This window comes from Podarcis pityusensis, assembly GCF_964106645.2.
Source record: "Podarcis pityusensis genome assembly, chromosome: 6".
Classification (NCBI taxonomy): domain Eukaryota; kingdom Metazoa; phylum Chordata; class Lepidosauria; order Squamata; family Lacertidae; genus Podarcis; species Podarcis pityusensis.
The window spans coordinates 49,838,362-49,863,800 of record NC_138030.1 but is presented as its reverse complement, the minus strand read 5'-3'; the positions used below and the strand labels follow the sequence as shown (position 1 = coordinate 49,863,800).

At 42.7% G+C, this 25,439-nt stretch overlaps 1 protein-coding gene across 12 annotated transcripts in view; it reads right to left on the bottom strand.

The window, feature by feature from the left end:
• PTPRF (protein tyrosine phosphatase receptor type F) overlaps window positions 1-25,439 on the bottom strand; it is a 479,704-nt gene that overhangs the window by 274,854 nt on the left and 179,411 nt on the right. For all 12 annotated transcript variants that reach the window (XM_081009323.1, XM_081009319.1, XM_081009325.1 and 9 more), the window contains exon 3: window positions 23,391-23,549. In XM_081009323.1, coding sequence (XP_080865449.1) covers window positions 23,391-23,472 — 82 coding nt within the window. In that variant the 5' untranslated portion in view covers window positions 23,473-23,549. The remainder of the gene's footprint in view (window positions 1-23,390; window positions 23,550-25,439) is intronic.

Here is a 25,439-nt window from a genome sequence, read left to right as displayed (position 1 = left end):
GGAGGGCGCTGACGGTACCAGCCGAGTCCCCATGTCCACGGGCCCCGTGCCCGTGGTTTTTAAGGGTCCCCGCGTCGCCGGCGCGGTAGGACCCAGCCCCTGCCGAGCCGACTCCCTCCGGAGCTCGGAGGGAGTCCGCCATTCGGCGATGGCGCCAACCCGGAAGTCCCATCCTTTCTCCTTTTGATGCTGCGGGAATACTGTTTTGCTCCATGTCCCATGGGATGCCTCAGCAGTCCACCGTGCCCCCCATTTATTTTAATATCTATCTATACAAAGCCACTTGAGGAAGTTATCTCCTGGTTTGAGCTAAAATGTCATCAATAGGCATGTGAAATTCAAGTCTACTTCTTGTTTCCACACATTGTTCCAGTGAGGCTGTGGATATTCTGTGTCTGCAGGCAATTTTGATATGGAAGAGGGCAAACAGGCTGAAGCTTAATCCAGGTAAGGTGGAGGTAATGAGGGTGGGAATCTGCAGACTTGGAAGTACTGCATGGGGCCACACTTCTCCAAATGGCCATGCCCACAGCCTGGGGGTCTTCTTGGATCCAATACTACTGGTGGCAGTCGTTACCAGGAGTACTTTTTATCAGCTTTGACAGATTTGCCAGCCAAAACCCTACCTAAATAAAGCAGACCTTTGCCTTAGTTCAGGGACTGCCAATGATACTCAGAGACTTTCTCTGCCACCCACCCTCCACTGAAACTGGGCTTGAAAGACATATTCTCCTATAGCTAATAGAACAGGTTGTGGTATATGTGCAGTGCTCATAACAGAAAGTGCTGTCATTTTGCAAGTGTGCCCACAGGCCCCAAAAGATTGCCAAACCTTGTTTCTATTATTCCCGTCTGGTTTGCTGGTCTGGATTGCGATGTTTGTAGCGCTGATTTAAGTTTAACACGTTTCATATGTGTTTTGTATTTTAAAATGTTTTTATAATGGTTGTCTTTAAAACTATGTATGCTAATTCGGTTATACTGTAAATCACTTTGTGGAGGCTAATTGCCTGAGTAAGCAGGGTAGATTTTAATAAATAGATGAATTTTATTGCAGCTTCCCACATACGTATTTTAGATCCAAATGTTATTGAGACATGTCAAATCATTTACTGGTTCAAGTTTCACAGTCTTCAAGGCACATACGCAGGCTCATACTTGGTCTATTTTTAAACACAGAGAATATTTTTAAGTGGTGTTTAAAAAAAAAGATAAAACAGCCTTCAATGAAGTACTGTCTTCTTAGCCTAGCAGATTGTTTATTTATGGTTATGATAAACACAAATCCCAAATAATTCAAATTCTGCTGAAGCAACATTGCCATGCTACTAGGGGGCAGGAAGAGAAGAGGGGGGCAGAAATGAAAGGACCTGAACAACATGCCTCCAAAACAGCCTTACAATTTTCCAATTGTGTTAGTATATATCGGAAAGTATTATAGAATACATATTTGATGTTCTTCATAATAGAAGCATTTTTATTCTGACCTGATGCTAAGGATTAAAGGTTCAGCTGAAATGTTTGAGTTTTTACTAAGGGACTAAGAGAACTAGGTTTGTGATACAAACCTAGATCATATATTGATGTTTTGTGGGATACCTCAGGAGTCCATCGCAAACTATAAGGAACACCATCAAGTTTGGAGCAGGGATTCATGGAAACCTAGGAAGGGCTAAGATTTTTGCTAATGTTCCATGTACGCCTCTTTGGCTCTCCCTGTGACAAACTTTGTCTTTAAACAATTTGTCCCTAGAGATGTCTGGAGAATTCTGTTTCAGACTCAAGTTTTATTAAATGACAGAAACGAAGAGATTCACATAGTAACTAGTAATGTGGCACCCAATCCATTTCAACTGAAGGCAAGTCCCACTTGAATGAAACCACACTAGCAAACCAGGGTGGCTTTTCTACCTATTTTGAGGAAGAAACCAAACATCTCCTGTACTGGGATTCTTCATTTGAGCTATCTTTACTGAGAAATGCTAGTGCAACTTTTGCAAAAAGTAGGAAATTGTATCTATAGAATGTCACAAAACATTGATAAACTAGGTTTGAGATTATTACACCTAACCATTCTTTCTTTCAGTAACATCATAATTCTTACCAAGTCATTATTAACTTCACTCACTATTTCCCATACCAGCCTCCCACACTCTTGACCCAACATCCCTTCACTCACACTTGCTGAAATTTGACATCTCTTATCTGAAGAAAGGCCTCAATTGCCACATATATGTGTCAAACAAGGCCTCTTTCCCTGTCCCTAAGGGAGGCATGTCTACAGTTATTTTAGGAACCTCTTTGGGCTGTCATCAGATACTGTATTATTCAGTGATCCATGCGACGGTCACCTCCAGGCACGGTTACCTCCGTGTAACTCGCTCTACACGGGGCTGCCCTTGAAGTTGACCCAGAAACTCCAGTGGGTGCAGAATGCCGTGGAGAGGCTCCTTATGGGGTCCTTGACACAGGATCACATTCATCCAGTGCTTTACCAGCTGCACTGGCTCCCGGTGGAGTACAGGGTCAGGTTTAAGGTGCTGGTTTTGACCTTTAAACCCCTATGTGGCCTAGGACCCTCGTACCTACAGGACCGCCTCTCCTGGTATGCCCCACGGAGGACCTTAATGTCCACAAATAACAACACTTTGGAGGTCCCAAGTCGCAAGGTGGTTAGATTGGTCTCAACTAGGACCAGGGCCTTTTCAGTACTGGCCCCGACTTGGTGGAACACTCTGTCACAAGAGACATGGGCCCTTGACATCTTTCCACAGGGCCTGCAAGACAGAGCTGTTCCGCCTGGCCTTTGGTTTGGACTCAGTCAGACCCTTATGGTTTTGATTTATGGGCTACTATTAAAATGAGGCTGCATTTTAAATTGTATTTTAACCCGTATTTTAATAAACTGGTGTGGTTTTTTTGTACCCCCGCCCATTATGTTTTAGTGTAATTTTATTGGTGTTAGCCGCCCTGAGCCAGGCTCTGGCTGGGGTATAAATAAAATTTTATTATTATTATTATTATTCCTACCTTGTTTCATTTATCTTCTGCAATGAAGTGCCATAGCTTGATGAGTAGCTATCTGATAAGTAGACCAATATAGCCAGCCCCTTCCCACTCTCCAAATTTGGTGTCCAATATTATAATCTCTGGTTCATTCACAGAGCTGTCTATGTGACGGTGTTATCAGAGTGGAGGTGATGCAATTCTTAGTGTCAGAACATAAGAGCAGCCAAGAATTACTCTACAAGCACCCCTTTTTTATATATATATAATTGTTTCTTTTCCAGCAGTAGCAAGCCAGATACCGTATTTTTCACCCGGCCCATAGGACGCACCTAGTTTTTTTGGGGGGAAATAAAGAAAAAAAAATTATTTCCCCCCCCCCCCAGGTGCGGGGCTGGGGCGGGGGAAGCCTGCGCTTCCCCCGACCCCAGCCCCCAGAACAGGCTACTATCCGCTAGCCGTGGGAGAGCCGCTAGCGGAGCGCTGCGCAAAGCCCGAAGCTGCGTCTCCCACGGCTAGCGGATAGCTTCCTGAGACCTGGAGAGCGAGAGGGGTCGGTGCGCACCGACCCCCCCCCTCGCTCTCCAGGCTTCAGCGAAAGCCTGCATTCGCCCCATAGGACACACACACATTCCCCCTTCATTTTTGGAGGGGAAAAAGTGCGTCCTATAGGGCGAAAAATACGGTAATTCCAGGAAGGTTCTGTGAAACTACCAGGGATGAACTATTTCCCTTCCTCTAAAAGTTGGAGCTTTTAACTCAGGGATGGCAAGCCTCCAGCATTCCAGATGTTGTTGGTTTACAGCTCCTGACCATTGGTCATTTTGGCTGGAGCTGATGCGGTTCAAGAGCACGTGGGGGGCTGGAGGGCTCGTCAGTGCACATCTTGAAAGGGAAGGCACAATAATGTAGTGCTGTGGAAAATAGTGAAGTACTAAGGATAAACCCCCTTGGCATTTTTAAATTTTATTTTGCAATACCTTCCTAAGATAGATTCTGCACAAGTTTTTCACAGTAATCAAGGATGTTAATACCTAGAAAATGAGAATTTGTTTATACACATTTCGGTGCTGAAAGTGACAATAGCAGGGTGGGGGTGGGGTTCTCACATTTGTAAATGTGATAATTCAAATGACACATTAAACAAATTAAATCTAACTTGCGAGCTAATATAACACTATTAATTAAGTGTGACGAGTGAGATGCTTAAGGAGTTGGGAAGTTTAACCAATTATTTTCAGAAGGTGCGAAACATCTATTCTTGAGGGCCAGCCCCTGATGCTTCAGGAGTATCACCCAACAGCTCTTTCCACTTTTAGCTTTGTTTATCGCTTTCTTCGGTAACAGCTTTTACTTGTTTCTTGATGTCTTAATTTTCTGCAATAATACATCTGCCATGAATAATTAAGCAATGCATTTACTGCTTGCTGAAAGCCAAGCAAATGCTATAAATCAGATTTGTGATCTACTGCCAAATATGGAGACACAATCAGCAACTATTCAGTTCTATTCAGACTTTTTACTGCAGACTGGAAAATGGGAATCAGCAAGTAAATTTCCCAGCATGCCTCAACAGCACCTTGCACCCTATACCCCAATTCTGACACTTCAAGTTACCTTCTCAACAGATTATCAATGCCCAAATACAGTGTTCTAGAGGTTTATTTTTCTTTTGAAAAAAATATCTTAAGGAAGTGAGCAAACTTACCCATTGTATAGTTTTGACAATTATTTTTCCCAATTTTTCTTTTTTCAGCTCATTATAAGAAGAGCCTGCTTGATTCATCCTGCTTAGCCCATCAAGTCCAGCATCCTGTTCTCACAGTGACCAGATGCCTATGGGAAGTCCAAAAGCTTCCCACTATGACATACTTACTAAAATTTGAACTGGATATCCTAATTGGAAGATGCATTAATAGAGCCAAAAGGAGGCAATTAGTTTGCATGGGGAAAATAATTACTCATTATATCAGCTTGGAATTGGGCATTAACCTGCGTACTTGGTTGCCACAACTGGCCAGAATCATCTCATATCACTTTGGTCTTAAACTAAAACAGTAGCCCTATCATCTTTGGAAACAGAAAACCTTTCCTTCTCACAATGTTTAATGCAGGGGGTGTCTTTGTGATCAATGTTCTCTGTCACCCAGTTAGCTAGGCACATGAGAGTTTTCCTACATTTTTGAAGATAAATACCTGATGTATAAAATAAAGAGCTACAAAAATACAAGCTATATCACTTTCCTAAAACCTTACTGCTTTCATGCATACCAAGGGACAGGAACAATAAAACAACTTTCCATTACTTGAACAGCATCACCTTTTAATTGGAAAGAGGTTTGCAGTGCAATCACTTTACAGAAAACTAAACTACCCCGAACACTGGTGTCTCAGGCTTGGCAGAGCAAGCACATTAGAAAACTAATCAAGTTCAGGTACTCAGCCAGCCAGGTCTAGCAAAATGTCAGAGTAGCCATTAAGATTCTGCATGTCTTAATTTGAGAATCTCACCAATTCACTGGAAGATGCAAAAGCCCAGAATATTTATGAAAGGTCAAAATGCAGAACAGTTTGTCATTAAATTCCCCCACAAAATACTCTCATGCAGAAATAAGCCATGTAATGTTGCCATTCTTAACTCTGTTGACAAAGGATTCTACATATTTTAAAATCCTAACTCTTAACAGCTGTGCTGTCAAGGCTGTGGAATTGTTGTATGCAGTAGTAATATTACCATATTCTATTATTTATAATAGGCTGCTGTATTTCTTTCTTATTCATATAGAAATTCATTGGTGATTTAAATCCACATGCCACAGGAGACCATCCTGACCACAGCAGTCAACGCTTCCTTGCTAACACCTAAACATTACATTTTAATCTATCTCTAAGTGGAATTACTTAATTCCCTACAGCCCAGTTGCAGGAAGTAGATGCTGTGACAAAGGCTTCCCACCATTTCCTGTAAACCAAGTTGTCATGTATCTCAGGTATCTCCGCCAAGTATTCAAAACTCTTGAATGAATGCCTTGAGGTGCAGGTTGGAAACGTGACACACCTGGCAAACTGACTGTCGCTCTCTTTGGTTAGAAAGAGCCGGGGCCACTCCCTTCAAGGAGAGAGAGTCTTTAAAAGTTGGAACGGCCCTTGCAGCTTTGTCCCCTCCCTTTATCACACAGTGCCCATTTCACATCTTCCATACTACCAGGAAACTGATTATCCTTACTGCCTACGCTTAAGTGGACTGAGATCATTGTGTTGTTAGTAATTAGGATAGAAGTGGTCTGGTATTGGAGTCATTGGGTTCTTTTTTTGCTTTTAAAATTTCTGTTGGACCTTATTGCTCTCTTGCCAATATTCTTAATAAAGTTTCACAACTGGACTAGTGGAGTCTATGTGCAATTGCCAATCTCAGGATTTGGGAATCCTCATGTGCCTTCCTCACTTTGGGTTTCATCCTATTAGCAGTCTAAGACTAGAGCTGGTAAAGTCAGATATTTGCTCTATTCATGGGGAGAGGCAGAAGGCTGGAGAGCTGGCTTTATGTTTTGCATAAATTAAGAGAGATTGGCTGGAGGCTCAAAGGACACTGGTCAAGGATTCCCAAGTTGAATCATTAATTGGACAGCCCCAGTTTTCTGCTTTTCTGGGGCTGCAAGTGAGCGACAAAAGAGAGTAGTGGCAGAAACTACTGGAAAATAAAGCAATTGTGCAGCAGTAGGGCAAGGAAGGGGCCACAAGAGACTCTCCTGAGCACCCCACTTTCTCTACAGATGTTTTCTTTCGACAAAGCTCTACAAAATATTTCAGGCCAATACCAGCATGGCTGCAACAGTTATATCACTATGATTTCCAGTTGCAACACCTGACAAAAGTGATGTGTTTGGTGCTACTCAAATGACAAGTAAGTTTAGTTCATTGCATTAATACAATTTTATACCATTGTGGCACCAACGATTTCCCTCTTGTTAAATTAGCACCGTACTGGTGTCAGCCTTAGACTTTATCACACATGAAAGAGATCATCAAAATGTACCTTGATTTGAACTAGAGCTCTTGAAAAAAAACCCCAACCCCTAAGCAGGGAGATGGTGTGTGGCACCAGCAATTTCCCTCTTGTCTCTCTCTCACACACCCACACACCCACACCACTGTGTACTCCCCACATCGAGGAATCTGCTGACTAAAGCAACTGTAAAGGGACATAAGACAGGAAACGGTCATAAATCAGAATTCACTCTTCCCTCCCGGCATGTGAATTATAATAGAATCATTCAAACTGTATCCATATATGTCTTTGTCTCTTGTATCTGCCTCTCTCTCCTGTGGCCACAGAAACCTAAGAAATGTGTTCTTTGGCACTCAGTAAAAATCACTGTAGCGTGCCTATGCTCTCTATAATACAGAATGCTAACTAAATGAAGGATGGAGAACCTGTGGCACTCCAGATATCATTGGACTACAATTCCCATCATCCCTGAACATTGGGATGACCATGCTGGCTGAGGCTGAGGCTGATGTGGGTTATCAGTTCAGCAAACCTCTGGAGGGCCACAGGGTCCTTATTCCTGTAGAGGTGGAAGTGATCCTGAGGGTCATCTAGTCTAACCCCCTGAAATGAAGGAATCTCAACATGTGGTCCCCCATCCAATTTGAACCCATACCAGCACCTGCTTAGCTTTGCAAATATGCTATTAATTTTATTGCTGCGCCACTAGAATAGTAAGCTGCAGTGCAGTTTGTACTACATTTCAGCAGCATAATCCTATACAACATATTTGCAGTTTTTACCTTGTAAATAGATTTGTGTCATTCAAAACATAGTAATACAAACCACTTCATTATAACTGCCAAGTTAGCTAGCTGTACAGTGCGGTACAGTTCCCCTTCAATCTTCATTATAAGAGTTTAGCAAGAAAATCCAGCATATTCTGAATATGCAGTGTGTTACAAGCCATACCTCTGAAATCTAACTAATCTTCATTAGACAGAAAAAATATTCTGTGTTTAAGACAGCACAGTAACACAACAACATTCTTTTAAAATACCTGCCCAGGTCAATTCAGCATGTGTATTGCTGAAGCTGTGGCAACAAATTTTCTAAAGGGTTGCGAAACTTTTTTATAGCTATACCACTTCTACTCTTGCCTCCTTTTCTTCCCCATCTCCACATGGTGCATTGCCATCATTACCCTTCCCTTACCCAGGACTGGCAAGGAGAAAACAATTCTGAAGCCTTGGTTCCTTTTTATTATCAAATAAGCTTTGCCAGCTGAGGAAATCAATGATACGCTTGTTTCTGCTCTGGACCTTGGTTCAACCAGACGCCCCCACCAGCACTTTGGCCACTGCATTTTGCACCAGCTGGAGCTTGTGAACCAAACACAAGGGCAACCCTATGTAGAGCGCATTACAGTAATCCAGCCTCAAGGTTACCAGTGCATGGACTATAGTGGTCAGCCTATCCAAGTCCAGGAACAGTCACAGCTGTCAAACCAGAAAACGCTGGTAAAGGGCACTTCTGAGTCACAGAGGACATTTGGGCCTAGGGAGAAAGATTTATCCCAAGCATGCCCAGCACAAGTGTTTGGAACTTTATTTCTTTACTGGAAAAGCACTTGGTCACATCATCTCCTAGGGCACAAGGGTACAACACTGTGGAACAGCTCTTACTATCAGAAAGTTCTTTCTAATGTTTAGTCGGAGTCTCCTTTCTTGTACCTTGAATCCTTTGGTTTGGGTCCTAGCCTCCAGAGCAGGGGAAAACAACCTTCCTCTATCCTCCATGTGACAACTCTTGAGCTATTTGAAGATGGCTATGTATTTGTGTGAGCAAATTCCTAGACTACAGGTCTGCCTACACAGTAAACTGCAATGAGATACAGTCACACATCTTGGGCTGGGCTTACTCCACAAATGTGGGTGGGATGCAGCCACTTGACAGCCTTGTACTCATTTCTGGTACTACTTTTGTCTTGATAATTGCAACTGGAGGGCTACAGGTTACGCAGCAAATCATAATGACTGACAGAACAGGACTAGACACAGTTCCATGTTAGATATCATAATACAGCAGTGAACTAATTAACATAAAACATTCATTGGATGCTTTGGAATCAGTGTTTCAGCTCTGCAAGACTACTTGCAGCATTACTGAAAGTCAACAGTGGGGAAAAATCTGCAGGTATTTAACTTATTTTCCTCACAAGATAAAGGATGGTACAAGACAAGCACATTTTGTTTCGTGGATATACCGTATTTTTCGCACCATTGGACGCACTTTTTTACTCTTAAAAAGTAAGGGGAAATGTCTGTGCTTCCTATGGAGCGAATGTGTGGTCCCTGGAGGCAGATTGCCGGAGTGAGGCACACTCTTGGACTGGTCTTTGGTAGTGGTGGTGGAGCCGCGCTCCCCTGCCGGCAGCCTCGGGTTCCCCCTGCAGCCCCAGGAAGCTTTGGAGCAAGGGGAGGGCTGTGCGCCCATCCCCCGCACTCCTGGGCTGCTGAATGGGGGCGGGGGGGGAGAGCCGCGCTCCCCTGCCGGCAGCCTCGGCTTCCCTCTGCAGCCCCGGGAAGCTTTGGAGCAACGGGAAGGCTGTGCGCCCATGCCCCACGCTCCTGGGCTGCTGAATGGGGTTGGGGGGGTGCTGCTCTGCCAGCAGCCTGCCCTTCCCCTCAAGGTCTGGAGCAGTGGGCAGGCTGTGCGCCCATGCCCCACGCTCCTGGGCTGCTGAATGGGGGCGGGGGGGGGGAGAACCGCACTCATCCGCCGGCAGCCTCGGCTTCCCCCTGCAGCCCCGGGAAGCTTTGGAGCAACGGGAGGGCTGTGCGCTCATCCGCCGCGCTTCTGGGCTGTTGAATGGGGGAGGTGGGGAGAGCCTCGCTTGTCTGCCGGCAGCCTCGGCTTCCCTCTGCAGCCCCGGGAAGCTTTGGAGCAACGGGAAGGCTGTGCGCCCATGCCCCACGCTCCTGGGCTGCTGAATGGGGTTGGGGGGGTGCTGCTCTGCCAGCAGCCTGCCCTTCCCCTCAAGGTCTGGAGCAGTGGGCAGGCTGTGCGCCCATGCCCCACGCTCCTGGGCTGCTGAATGGGGTTGGGGGGGTGCTGCTCTGCCAGCAGCCTGCCCTTCCCCTCAAGGTCTGGAGCAGTGGGCAGGCTGTGCGCCCATGCCCCACGCTCCTGGGCTGCTGAATGGGGTTGGGGGGGTGCTGCTCTGCCAGCAGCCTGCCCTTCCCCTCAAGGTCTGGAGCAGTGGGCAGGCTGTGCGCCCATGCCCCACGCTCCTGGGCTGCTGAATGGGGTTGGGGGGTGCTGCTCTGCCAGCAGCCTGCCCTTCCCCTCAAGGTCTGGAGCAGCGGGCAGGCTGTGCGCCCATGCCCCACACTCCTGGGCTGCTGAATGGGGTTGGGGGGGTGCTGCTCTGCCAGCAGCCTGCCCTTCCCCTCAAGGTCTGGAGCAGTGGGCAGGCTGTGCGCCCATGCCCCACGCTCCTGGGCTGCTGAATGGGGTTGGGGGGGTGCTGCTCTGCCAGCAGCCTGCCCTTCCCCTCAAGGTCTGGAGCAGTGGGCAGGCTGTGCGCCCATGCCCCACGCTCCTGGGCTGCTGAATGGGGTTGGGGGGGTGCTGCTCTGCCAGCAGCCTGCCCTTCCCCTCAAGGTCTGGAGCAGCTGGCAGGCTGTACGCCCATGCCCCACACTCCTGGGCTGCTGAATGGGGTTGGGGGGGTGCTGCTCTGCCAGCAGCCTGCCCTTCCCCTCAAGGTCTGGAGCAGTGGGCAGGCTGTGCGCCCATGCCCCACACTCCTGGGCTGCTGAATGGGGTTGGGGGGGTGCTGCTCTGCCAGCAGCCTGCCCTTCCCCTCAAGGTCTGGAGCAGTGGGCAGGCTGTGCGCCCATGCCCCACGCTCCTGGGCTGCTGAATGGGGTTGGGGGGGTGCTGCTCTGCCAGCAGCCTGCCCTTCCCCTCAAGGTCTGGAGCAGTGGGCAGGCTGTGCGCCCATGCCCCACACTCCTGGGCTGCTGAATGGGGTTGGGGGGGTGCTGCTCTGCCAGCAGCCTGCCCTTCCCCTCAAGGTCTGGAGCAGCGGGCAGGCTGTGCGCCCATGCCCCACACTCCTGGGCTGCTGAATGGGGTTGGGGGGGTGCTGCTCTGCCAGCAGCCTGCCCTTCCCCTCAAGGTCTGGAGCAGCTGGCAGGCTGTTCACTGAGAGAGGGGAGGAAGAGGACGGAGAGGAGGGGGACCAAGAAGCTGGGTGAAGGGAGATGAGGTACCATAGGTTGCCGTGAGTGGAGAGTCATGGTAGAGGGCAAAGGAGAGGGAGCAGTGAAGGGGAGAAATTGTAGACATCACCTGAGGAGTTTGGGTGAAAGGGATGGAGAGGAGGAGGCTGGAAAAGGGGACTGTTCTGCTTGGGGGGGTGGAGAAAAAAGTGGGGAAAAGGAAAGCCTCCCAAGCCTGCCGCTGAGAAGCTCTGCTTGGCTGTTTCTTGACTGTAATTCAAGTAAAGGGAATGTTTGTGAGCAGCTGGCAGGCTGTTCGCTGAGAGAGGGGAGGAAGAGGATTGAGAGGGGGAAATGTGGCATTAGCAATGCTTTGGATGGATATGAAGATGGTATTTTACATGAAGATAGCGAAGAAAGTGATGTCAGTGACTGTGAGCAACTGAGCTTCATAAATTCTGACTTTAGCAGTGATGAGTTCTTGGGGTTCCCAGAAGACTAGAAGAGTACTCAAACCTTAAAGTCTCTCTTCATTTGTTAATGACAGTGATGATGGTTCTTAATGCCATTGTTGACTGCTGTTCACTTTACATGGCTGTAATGTGATTCTGATATACCGGTTGTTTATTAAATACAGTAGTTTATACAACATTTGATTCAGAATATTTTTTCCTTGTTTTCCTCCTCTAAAAACTAGATGCGCCCTATGGTCGGGTGCGTCCAATGGAGCGAAAAATACGGTACATATGGAAAATCCAGAGACAGCAAACATTCTCGAGTCAAGAACCAGAAAGCCAATGATTCTTTCACAGAACAAAACTGATATATCTATGTAAAGCTGCTTAAAGTCAGATTCCAAGCTGACTAATGAAGGGATCTGAATGTGGCAGCAGCTGCAACTAAAAATCATTAATCCCTTTTGAGATTTCTCCAGCATTGCTATTGGTGACCAACCATGCCTTTGCCAAAAGCTCAATGTGTATTATGGAGAAGGCCAACAGCTAATGAATGGCTTGTAGGAGCTAAATGTCTACATGCAGTGCAGATTGTCACTTGATTGTCACAAATGCCCTAACTTACACCAAGGTCAGTAAGTTTGGCTGCAGAAATTCACACTATGCAAGATGCTCGAAATAATTCAATTACCATCCCAATGTGATAGAAAATCCACCTTGGTGATACAGTGGCCAGACATCTCAACCATCAGAGTTAATCACAGGGTCACTAATTGAAGGGTTTTATTCAGGTTTAAGGATTCTGAATTATTTTCAGGTCCAATAATAATAATAATAATAATAATAACAATAATAATAAATTGAATATATATGTTGCCCTATACCTGGAGGTCTCAGGGTGGTTCACAGAATAAAATCAAAATATAAAACCACAAAATACATAATCAAAATAAAAACAACGACCCAATAACTCCCCCCAAACCCCCCCACATTTTAAAAAAGGCATAGGATCTGCCAACAACTGTTTTTATCTTCCCCAAACTGTACTTCCTCAGGTAAAAAACCCTCACTATTATGGCTCCCCCCCCAAACATTTTTCTATGGGGTTGTTTTTTTCCTTAGACGAATGTTTTCAAAGATGTCCACGTCCTTTTTGACACTCAGACCAAATGACAATTGTGAAAAGATGTTTTCACTCTATTTCCTTAAAATGCTGTTTAAACTGAAAGCATCTGAAATATTCCTTGACAGTTGAAACGGTTTGCATGTTCTGAGAACTTCTACTGCCAAGGAAGCTGACTGTTCACTTGATTTTATTTTTCATGAACATATATTTCTGATGTACTTCCTTCAGAGTAGGGTCCGGAGGGATTTCAGAGCAAAACCCAAAGCTCTATGCAGAACATTCTCAGAAATGGATGGGAACACCATCGAAACCTGAAGAATGCCATCATAATACTCATTTGTATGCTAAAAAGAGTGCTAAAGTGAAATTTTTACCCCTACTCTCAACGGTGAGGTATGTAGAAAGCGTACTATTCTATTGCAAGCTTCGTTGTTCTAAAGGCAACTGCTAGAATGTTAGAATAAAAATGCTATATGAACAAAGCAGATGTACCTTAGTAGTGGTTTTCTCAAGGACGGCAATCAGTGCACACCATTTATGATACTGCTAGGCTATTATACTACCAGTTAGTAAACTTAATACAAAAAACAAAATTTCATCCATACATGCTAGTGGTGGTGCAGGTTCTATAGTAATCTCTCCTTCCTGCACATATTGCAGTCATCTGCAATGAACATTAGTCAATAATTTAACAAGAGACAATATATTCATCCATGCCAAATATGTAACTCAGAATTTGCAAGTTCCAACCAACAGAAGGAATAAAAGTTTGCCGTTTCCAGTAAAAAGGAAATAGCTTCTAAGTATCTCATCATTCCGTTACTCTCTACAGATGAAGAATCAAAGAAGCAAGCCAATTTGTGAATATGGCAGGAAAACGCATTGTAACGAAATAGTAATAGTGAGAGAAAACACTGTCAATAGTTTATCAGAGAGAGATAAGGACATTATTAAGAGTTTGAGAATGGACAAAAGACAAGCTTGACAGTGAATGGATGGTTCTAGCAAAATTAAAACCAATGATTTATTGGATTTATTATGTAAGAGATATCAGAGTGAGCTTTGTGAAAAATTATTCTTGCTAGCACACATCTTGTCGTGATTCAAAGCAATGTCTTCTTTGGAACCTGCAATCTTGGAGATGTCAAGCGGGATCGCAATGCAATCATATACACGTGTATGTTTACTCAGAAAGAAGTCTAGTGTATAGGGCTGGAACTAGAGTGGGGGAAACAGAGTTCTTGCCCTGGGTGCCTGATTCAAGGGGGCACCTAAATCATGATTAATGGTGTATGTGTGTGCGTGTGTATAAACATGTACAAAGTGCACAGGATTCAACTAATGAGTGGCAAGGATTCTCACATGTGACAGACAGGGTTGGCTCACCCATGAGGCAACCAGCACGGGCACTAGGATTCACGGGGCAGCAGATACCAATGTACATATTTATTCTCCCCTTCTTTCTGACACAGATCTTCACTCAATGCTTCTCTCCTAGTGGGGATAGGGGTGCCTCTTTGGGAGTTTTCCTCAGGTGCCAAAATATATTGGGCCAGGCCTGGTAACAGAACTTTATCCTGTCTGCTTCCCCACAATTGGCTCGGTTGGGGCAGCAGAAGAGAACGAAATTATCCATGCCTAGCATGCCAAAACACAACCTTGAGTTACGTAGTTGCATACCAGCCAGTGTTATTCAATATCCTACATTATATTTACAATTTGTCTACTGATGTGATAAACATTACTCTATCTATATCTATACCATCTATATCTATCTATCTATCTATCTATCTATCTATCTATCTATCTATCTATCTCTATCATCTATCATTTCTGATCAAATTGCTATTGTAGTTTTACCAAAACTGGAAAAAATAGGTAAATGATATGTACTTGTTGCTTTACCAATTTATTACAACTGTTGATAATTTTTAAACAATAAAATATGGTGTTGGCTTATGAGTGCATTTCAGGTTGTTTGCCTTGGGTACCAAAATACCAGGCTCCAGTTCTACTTGTAGGTTTATTTTTTGTCACAAGTGTGCTTAGAACTGCAGCCTCAGACTCAGGTTTGCATGGGATTTTCTGCATCTTACTTCAGGTTGCCTTACACCCTAGATCAGTGGTTCTCAAACTCCTAGCAGTGCTTGATTTTGAAAATATATCTATCCATATTCTACAATTAATTTTAATACTAGAATATAATATATTACACTGAAACGATTAAATGTTTTTTTGATTGTCCTTGAAATTTCTCACCACACTTGCTATCCTCTCTTACCACACCCTTTGAGAACCGCTGCTCTAGCTCTCGCTTTCTCTCATAATCCCTGCTGTAATCAAATTCAGATGGAGTGAGAATGTCCGCACCCTCCTAATTAGACAGACTTACTGAGAATAGAAAACACAAATTCTGACATACCACCTGGAACCGAAAAACCATCTTTAAATATTTTTTTTTTTTGGGGGGGGGAGACAGGGTAAAGTATAATAATGCTGACTATAGATTATTGGTAAATGAAAAGGAAGGTGTGACAATGTTTAAGGCTTTTCAAGGATCAAATTGCAAGAACACTAGACTCTCTGGTGCTATGTATGATAGTATGTCAGCAGTGCTTTCTATACACAAATTCTTCACCAGCAGCATTTTCTCCTTTTGCTGCAAGATATCATCATCATTGTCATTTTAAATTTTAACTTGTTTTTGCATATTTCCAGGGCATGAAAAGCTATGGAATATAATTTAAATACCATACTGCCTGCTTCCCCAGTGATGTTATTCATTTAAAATCCTAATATTTGCTCTTATTACACAGATTGCAGTCATTCTAAATTTGTTCAAAAGCCTTGCACTGTAGTTTCCCCAAGTGGGTTCAAGAGGAGACGTTTATGTTTCCATCAGCAAGAGCTATGAACTGAGCAGGGCATTAGCAATGTCAATATTCTATTAACTTAACTCACAGCCAGGCCCATCACACTGCAACTACTTGCTACCTCAGTTGGCTAAACAAAAAACAAAAAAACCTAAGTAGTAAGATTATTTGGAAACAAGGTAGTCTTAACACTACACCTCTGATTCCAAGAAATTCCACTATGTGCTTTTCACCAGCTTAAAATTTGCTTACAACAGATTCATATGATTGGCTACTGTACGGTTAACCCCTTTAGCTTATGGCCCTGATCCTTAGTTCTTTATACTTCTGAGTAGCAACAGGATTGGATTCACTGATTTTATTTGGGTAATCTTTACTATATGGGGGGAAATAGAGACAAGCAAGAAAATTTATCTTGCTATCTAGATCAAACTGCAACAGTCTGGTTGATCTGATTCTAAGGAATGTGATTATCCAAATTCTGCTTTTAAAAAATACATTTTTTCTCTCTAAGATAAATAGACTAGAATAGCAGTCTGAAATACTAATAAATAAATAGGAATCTAACCACAAAGCAGAAAGCAAAATGAGCAAAATAGATCTAGTGGAGACATTCCTCAATCCCCACATCCAATCCTTTATGAATTTACATCTGGTAAATCTAAGCTTATAGAAGATTGGCTTCTCTTTGATCTCCCTGTCCATACTGATAGACCAAGAATATCTGAGCAAATATTAATTACAATAGGAAGGATTTTCATGTGATGCACAAGCACATCAGTAATTAACACATGCAAATCCCCAAAACAAGCTTACCCAGGAAAACAGACAGTAGTTTTGCAATGTAAACACCAACATAATATATTAAAAACAATGCAAGCAACAATGTTTTTCACAATCACATAATAAATAAATTCTGGGTATTATGTGACTCTAGCCAATGCAATCATTGAGATGCACAAAACATATATCCTTCGTGTCACTAAACAGTATGAACAAGGATTCTTGTAGTACTTTTAAAACAAACAAACTTATTTTTAGGCTTTTGTGGGTTACAGTCCACTTCACCAGTTGGATGAATTGATACCCTGAGAAGCAGGTACGTATGCATAGTGTTTGTGGGAAGGGGATTGTAAACAATGAAGTGAGGGGGAAATGTAATACAGGGGGAAATATACAGAGCGATAATTTTATAATTAACCGTAGTCATTCACAAACCAGTTGCTGTTAAATATCCTGGTGTTGGGAAGCAAATCAACACACATTATGTGCCCAAAATACTTTCACTCAGTTCAGTCCTCAAGCAATAGCACTGAACCTCTTCTTGTAACGTAATTCAGAGTTTTCACATTGCAGACTGTGGTGCACAAAGTTTACATTTTGCTGCAACAGAAAAACACAGTTACCACTCTGGAAGGTACTAAATACAGTGGTACCTCAGGTTACATACGCTTCAGGTTACATACGCTTCAGGTTACAGACTCCGCTAACCCAGAAATAGTATCTCAGGTTAAGAGCTTTGCTTCAGGATGAGAACAGAAATCATGCTCTGGCGGCACGGCGGCAGTGGGAGGCCGCATTAGCTAAAGTGATGCTTCAGGTTAAGAACAATTTCAGGTTAAGAACGGACCTCCGGAACAAATTAAGTACTTAACCCGAGGTACCACTGTAATAAGGCCTGCTGAAATGGGGCTTCCTTCTATAACAGGATAGGAATAATTATTTAGGGACAATAGTCTATATGTGTTATGAGTGCCGGCGTGGTTGCTCGAGAGAGAACAGGCAAGACTTCCCGTTGGTCTTTTCAAGGCTTTATTATCTGTCCAAAATGTTCACAATGCAGATCAACTCAATTCCATGTCTACTCAGTCACTAGCAGAATCTGGGAGTGGGCGGTCCTTAAACTTTCCCCAGAAGAGTAGTCTTTTGACCCCCATCCTACACCTCCCCTCTCTGCGCGTGAACCGACTGTGCAAAGAGGGTGTGGGCAGAGGGGGACCTGCCTCCCCCCCCCGCTTTGTTAGGTGCTGTGGCTCCCTCTTGCATCCTCTGAGCCCTGCACCCCTTCCCCACTGGAGCCGTGGCTTTCCTCGTCGGCTGAGGAAGTGCTGCTTCTCACAATCTTTGGAGGCTCCCTGTAACCCAGGTGCCCTTCCACCTCTCGCCTCTGGGCTGATGGCAGTTCCCTGACAATATGCATATGTTGTAGGATGACATCTCTTTGTTCCAGGTTCATTATATTAACATATCATGAGTAAATGCTGCTCACAATCTGAAGCTACACCAAGAGCGGGGATTACAATACCCCAGGTTGCAATCTTCACAGAAACAGTTGTAAGAATGTTTTTATTTTTTTTTTAAAGGAATAAAAATGCACATTAAACCCAAAGTAACTGCATCTGCTTGATGTCAGCCCTCATTAGCTCTGTGCCTCTCTTTACCGCCCTCCACCACTAAGTTCAAATGTTAAGATCCAGAGGTCAGGACCCAGTCTTTTGTTTCTGTTATTATGTGAGGTGTCATGTATCCTGATAATGCCACGTATAAATAATAACGGAAGATAACAAAAAACTATCAGTCAAGTTTGATGCATCTTAATACTCAAGGTCTCATTAAACCTTGAGCAACTAGTGCATATGACAGAACCAAGAACACCCACATTTTTCCTTTGGGGAAAGGTTAGCAAGTTAAATGACCCCAGTAAGACTGTTGTGCTCATCTGTGCATAAAGGGATTTGGATACTATGACTTCTGACCCCATTAGAGTTAGATTCATTCTTGGTAGATACCAAATGTATTTTGGCATCCTCTAGTATCTGGCTCTACTTGTGTTAAGACACACACACACACACACACACAGAGAGAGAGAGAGAGAGAGAGAGAGAGAGAGTCCTCTTTCAGCTTGCTCTATGATGTATTTTTTATTATTATATTTATATCTATATATTGCAATGGTACCTATTGATCTGCTCATACTGGTATGCTTTTGAACTGCTGGGTAGGCAGTAAGAAGAACGGTAGACTATAACTGGAAGGCCATTCTAAGGCCTGCCACTTGGCACCCTGTGTTCCTTTGGAAGAAGAGCAGAATATAAATGTAACAAAACAAAACAAAAATAAAATAATATTAGAAAGGGATGGCATGCCTTGCCCATATGTCAGTGTAAGACCCCTAAAACTATTAAACTTACTAAGTCCCCATGGAGGGATGCCAGGCACCTATGATGCAAGTCTACTCTCCTTAAACAGGTGCCACGTAAGCTCCAGCAACTGTAAGAGAGAGAGCCATGTCCCACTAATAAGAGAGACTATTCCTCCAACCCACATCCCCAAAATGTTGCCATTTGTTATGGGTTTTCAATTTTTTGAAATTAAAGAAGTGCACATGTGCTGTATGTTCTGCAAACCATTATTAACAAGATCAGAAGAAAACATACAATTGACATTCATATAAGCCCCAGATTCTGCAGTGACGGAACTGCTCTCTTTCCTGAGGCCCCATCCATGCTCTTTCTCCAAAGAAATGCAGTTCCTCCCAAATGTCAAGAAGTCAAGTGCAGGTAATTGAGCATATCCTATGTTGGTTCACACCTCCATTTATATAAGCTTCACTTTTGTTCCTCCATCACGCCAGGTCATTTCTGATGTGGCTTTTTTTTCTTCTTCAAAGGATTTGAAACTCTGTTTGAGATTATCTGAAACTCTGGTGGGTCACCCAGACCTGCCCCCAGCTAATGGAAGCCTTGCCCAGAACCTCAGACACAAAGCCTAATAAAGAGGAGGGAAACGCACAACAGCCTCAATGGCCTCTGCTGAAAGAATTGATTTTCATTTCCTGGTTTTCAGAAAAAGATTTGCAGTGTTTGGGGTTTTAGTAAGCAATATATTCCAAAAGCCTGGAAAGAGCATCTTTTCCTTGACAATTGAAATGAACATTAAATGAAATCTGCAAAGCTATTTTCCCTTGCACAGTCAAGAGCTGACAGAAGGGGAAGCAGAGAGGGCACATAAAAGACAAACACGAAGAAGCTGAGGGAGAAAGTATAGAACAATCATCCTGAATTGCTTCCAAAATGCTGTAATGGAATTAGGGTCACCCTGACAGAAACAGTCAGATCAGAGGAAATTTGATTTAAAAAAAATAAAAAATAAAAAAAATTCTATACTCTGCAAAGGAAAATTTGGAAGTGTTCCATCAAATTAGCTTGTGTATATATATTTTAAACACATATCAGACATATACCACTAAAGGCGTCACCCTCTATTTTGACGAGCAATGTTTATGCCATCTCAACAAATATATCTGGCTAATCCTAGTGGTTGTTGTTGTTGTTGTTGTTACAGAAGGGTAATCCCTCCATTTTGAAATATCTGAGTCACATACATATATTTCAAGACTATCCTGAAAACTTAATTCTCAGAGAGTCCATATTTATTCCTTATGCCAGTCCCACTAAATGACACTCTAACAATCTGTTTTATTTCACCCTGAAATGTCTTACTATGTGCACAGCTGCCTAATTATCAAGAAGCTAGAGCAGCAGCAGTAAAATCTGCTGCAGTAACAACAAAGCAGATTTTGAGAGTGGGAGACCCTAGGTTATGGGCTTTCGCGGAACTCTGCTTTCAGATACACACAGCACAAGTGATCCATGCACACCCTGCTGCATTATCAATTATGCTCCATTTCTAGGCATAATTCTCTCACAAAGCCCAGGGACTTAGGTCATTTATAGCTGCATTCTGTACTATCACCTTACAACTGAGGCATTCAAAACACTTGGCAGATATTAATTGGCCTTGACACTCCTATAGTACTTCTCAGTGATTTCAGAGAAGCAGAGGGGAATGCCTGTGCGCAAATTAGGTAGGCTGGGCCATGCGTATGCAAATTTTATCTTCACGTAAACAAGGCGAATGCCTGCCTCCAAATTAAATAAATAAATAAAATGAGTTGCCAATCAGTCCTTTTCTAGGCTTCCTTTTTCCCCCTGAATAACCGTTTTGTATTGTTATTCACCAACATATTCTGTTTTTGCAGAAAACAGACAGCCACAACTGCATGGTGTTTTAGAGGATTTGTCTTTTCTGTAAAACACGCAATTTCCATCTCCAGGTAGCGTCAGCACTTAACTGGGCATTTGATTGCTCTGATTCCTGCCTGTCACACAGACAGCAAGGAAAAATGAAATTGCCAATGTTCAGCAGTGCTGCCAATTGCAGCTGATGCACTTCCATTCTGTCCCCCTAATGCAGTGATTCAGACCAATTTGCTCTGAACAGTATCGCCTTGTTATCAAGAGCGCCAGAGAGGACGGATAAGGGAAAAATTGGAATTTAGAGTCACACATCAAGACCAAGCCACCTATCACATGCAACAAAGCCTATGTTAATCTGTGTGCCTCAAGGTCATCCAGGCTGCAGTGACACAAAAACTGCCTTCCCACTCAGGAAGTAATTCTGTGCAAGGAAGAGAGAAGAGGCCTTAGATTTCTGTTTTCTCAACACGCCTCAGGGCTGCTTAACACGTGATCTTTTCCCTACATGGAAATAATTGTTGTACAATAAAAACCATGTACATTATTGCACAGAAAACAGAGCATGAGAGCGTGCTGTGGTGCTTATCTGTGTTTTTTGAAGTAAAATTAACTGCTGTATTTCAAGTAATACCAAAAAATGTTTCCCCCCCCCCCATGCAGAGATATATCACTGCCAAGCAAATCTGTTACCAGTGAAGCAGCCCTTCATAAGATATAAGGAAGGAGGACATGTTACACCATTGTGAGGCTTTGTGAGGAAGTATTGGTCTCCAAAGGTTTCCTCATGTGATCCTCAATTAATCCACACTACAAACCTTTTGGAGTACTAGTACTACTACTGCTTCAGAGAACAGAAAGTTGATATAATCACATACTGTGGCCGCTACACAGAAATGGATGAAGCATGGATCATTCATTGCCTCATTTCTGGTTCTGCTTAACAGAATGGTATAAAATTAGCTAAGCAAGTTATTCCAGCTCAAGGAGAATTTAAGAACTGGAAGAAATACCGTAAATAAAATAAAATGCCTGTACCTGTAACTCTGTGAGAAAGAATATGAATCCATCAATTTGCAGCAGTGCTAATTACTGGCAAAAAGTTAAACCATGCAGAAAACAACAGGAGTGGCAACTGGCCTTTGGAGGTGGGGAGGGGAGGAGCCCCCTCTCTCCCACCCATCTGTCTTTTCCCACACTCCCCTTCAGGTCCGCAGCATGTACTTAAAGTCTCCTAGGAGGGAATGAGAAAAATCACAAGGGATTTCTCTCTCTAGAAGGAAGAGACCACATGATTTAATGCTGGGGGAGCGGGAGGGGGAAGCAAGTGCTATTCTGATTGCTTTAGCATGATGTTTTGTGTAACAAGCTTTGTGTGCAGATGAGGCAGTGTATAAGCATATAAATGAACATTTACTAATTCCCATCTTTGAGGCACTATACTGTACTATAGTGTACAGTATACTGTACTATACTGTACCCACACCTCCTATCCTCATTAAACATATTTTCCGATTGGAAGTGCACCACCACCTTCACAAACAAACAAAAAATATGCTTATGTTTTTGCACCTGCTTTGCTGTCCTCAGTAGCTGCTTCTGCACTTGTTTCATCTTAAGGACAACTGGATGAGGTAGATGGCATCACAATGACACACAGCCAATTCAGAATGAGGCCAGTACAATGAATAATGACTATTACTTCCTGTTCTCACTCTGAATGCACTGAACGGAGCACCTTCACCAAGGGGAGCACTTTTCAATGGAAAAAAGATTGCATAAAAAGCACTCTCCCTTTTTTACTCCAGTTCTACTATTTACAATTCTGTGGCAATAACAACAGATTGCAGCAGAGATGGATAGCCCTTAACAACAGGTGCTACCTCAGCATATATTTCCCAGCAGCTACAATGACTTTACTTATATATTGTGTGTTCTGAATTAGCTTGTGACCCATTCACTGAACACATTTGTGTAGTATATAATTGTCATCCAAAAGGCGGGGGACACACAAGATTTTGAAGATTAAATAGGAAAACAGCAGGAAATAAAACAAGTTATGAAAATGCCCTCATAGAAATTCATTGTAGTAAACCTACTTTCAACAATAAGCATTTAGCTCTTCCCCATTAACTTAAATTGATGGGTCTTAAGTGTATACAACACAGAGATGTAGAAAGGGACAAGAAAACTCTCCATGTAAGTAGGGACCAAAATGACTCATTAGCTTGTGAATAAGATAGCTAAAAAGAATATGTCAGAACTATGTAACATCACAGATAACACATGGAAGACTTCTTTAATGTTCAAGTCAATACCACAGGGCATAAGACAAAGAAAAAGAAAAAAAGAATGATTAAAAATATGGTAGATGTGTGCTTTCAAACAAAAATAGGTCTTGTAAGAAAATCAACTATTGCCTCTCTTTTTCATCCGAAATGACCTAAAATTTGATAATGGAAAGCAATGAACGGATTCAATATACTGCAGTCATTTTGTGACTTGTTTGCAAGCATCACACATTTTTGGAAACAAATTGACACTGAATGACCCACAGCCCTTCCCTTTCACTGTCACAAATAAATGTGCTTCAGTCAGTTCTGGTTCAACTTTTGATAGATAAAATCTGCTGAAAATTTACTCAGCCATAAAATATTCCCATCTGAGTGCTACTTACTATCCGCCTCCGTTGATGACATCAAGCAGCACAGAACTACTGCTGGCACAAAAAATCCAGGGATGCTGAAGTTAGGCACCATATTCCAAAGTGGAGAAAGTCACCTTTACTCCAAGGCAAGCAGTCAATACATTCAGCGTCAATGATGCAGACTTATTCCTGCAAACCAAAGAAAGATAAAAGGAGTCAGACCCTAAGCAAATCTAAACATATTTTAAAAGCACTTTTCCTACCCAAATGAGAATGTACCTTGTTCTGTATCACTGCATTTATGATGTCAGAAAACTAATAATGGATTACTTATTTACTGGATCTGCATTACTCATACTAAGGAAATCACATACTCCTTGCTGCATACAAGGAAAGACTATCCACATGCAATATCTGAAATTTTTTTAATGGGAAGGTTTAAAGTTTTATCTTTCTGAGTAATTGTCATTCTATTTTGAAACTGGATACATTTTTTTAAAAAATGCTGTTTATGTAGCTGAGATCTTCCATTTTCAGAAGAAAATACTTTCCCCTGTCCAATACTGAAGGCAGGACCCAACATGATGCTGGGAGAAGTTTCCCACTGCACAATTTTCACAATCAGCATACCCATGATTTAAAAGATGAGGGAGGAAATGTAAAAATGCTGTACATGAACCAGAATATTATGAATATATAGGGTTTGCTCCCCTACCAGAGGGGCCATTACCAGAACCCTGTCTTTCCATCCTCCCCTTTACTGAATGTCTCTTCAATGAGCAAAAGAGATAGGCTGGACGAGAATATGGGTTGCTTCCAGGCTGCTCTCAAAAGAAGTACTGAAGCCACATAAACTGTGAGTGAAGAGCTGGAGGATCTCTCTCACCTTTGATTTTATAGTTATGTGGTTGGTATATCTCAGAAACCCAATGGCTATCATAATTTTTTCCCAAACTCTTTAACATTTTAGGAGACCAGTGGGATGTGTCAGAAAATTCTGACACTTACCAGTAAATCTAACATAATATAAAGATAGCATTTGAATAATTTCTCTTCCTTCACAGCCAACCTTCACAGCTACAATTGCAAGTACGTGAGAATAGGAATCCTTCTAGTAAATATGAAGTTGTTTTTACAGTGGTACCTCAGGTTAAGAACTTAATTCATTCTGGAGGTCTGTTCTTAAGCTGAAACTGTTCTTAACCTGAGGTACCACTATAGCTAATGGAGCCTCCCACTGCCACCGCTGTGCAATTTCTGTTCTCATCCTGAAGCAAAGTTCTTAACCTGAGGTACTATTTCTGGGTTAGCAGAGTCTGTAACCTGAAGCGTCTGTAACCCGAGGTACCAATGTACTTGCATTGTGCCCTTGGGATAGGACGGGGGGAAATAAAAATAAAATAAAATCAACAGAAAATGTTGCCAACCATGTGTGAATCCTGCACATTTAGATGCAACATCAATATCCTTATTACTTAAATTGGCTTCCTACCCCATATGCCAAATTATCTTCCTGTTTCAACCTCTGCATCCTCTTACTCTCTGGGGCATCATCTGACTTCTGGATCTGCAAGTCAATTCATACCTTATACTTTGAGCTTTGGAATAAAAAGCACCGAAGCTTAGAAGACAAAGCATGCATCTAGCACCACCAATAGTGCGTTCTACAGTCATAGTTAAAAGACAGGTTTCCCAGCAAGGAAGAAAAGATTAAGCCGCCCACTTGTCCATTTAAATGTGTATGCAGTAGTCAGCTATATCATATTTGTATCTTGCCACTTAACTTGAGTATTTCTTGTACCTGATTTTTTTTTTCAGAAGTAGTAGTAAAGTATGGATTGGTTTTAAGTGGGTTATGTTCCAAAAACATTTGAAATGTCAAGCAGGAGCCATTCTGCTTCTGACTTTCAGGATTACAGAAAATGCAAAATCCTAAACACTAAAATTCTTTCATCTGTCATGGCTAACTCTTCTGAATAGCTGCATTTAGGACTTAATTTCTGATAAATGACAGGGTCCTGGATTCTATTTACCATGAAACTACAAATTAAAATGAATAAACGAATGTGCACAAATTTG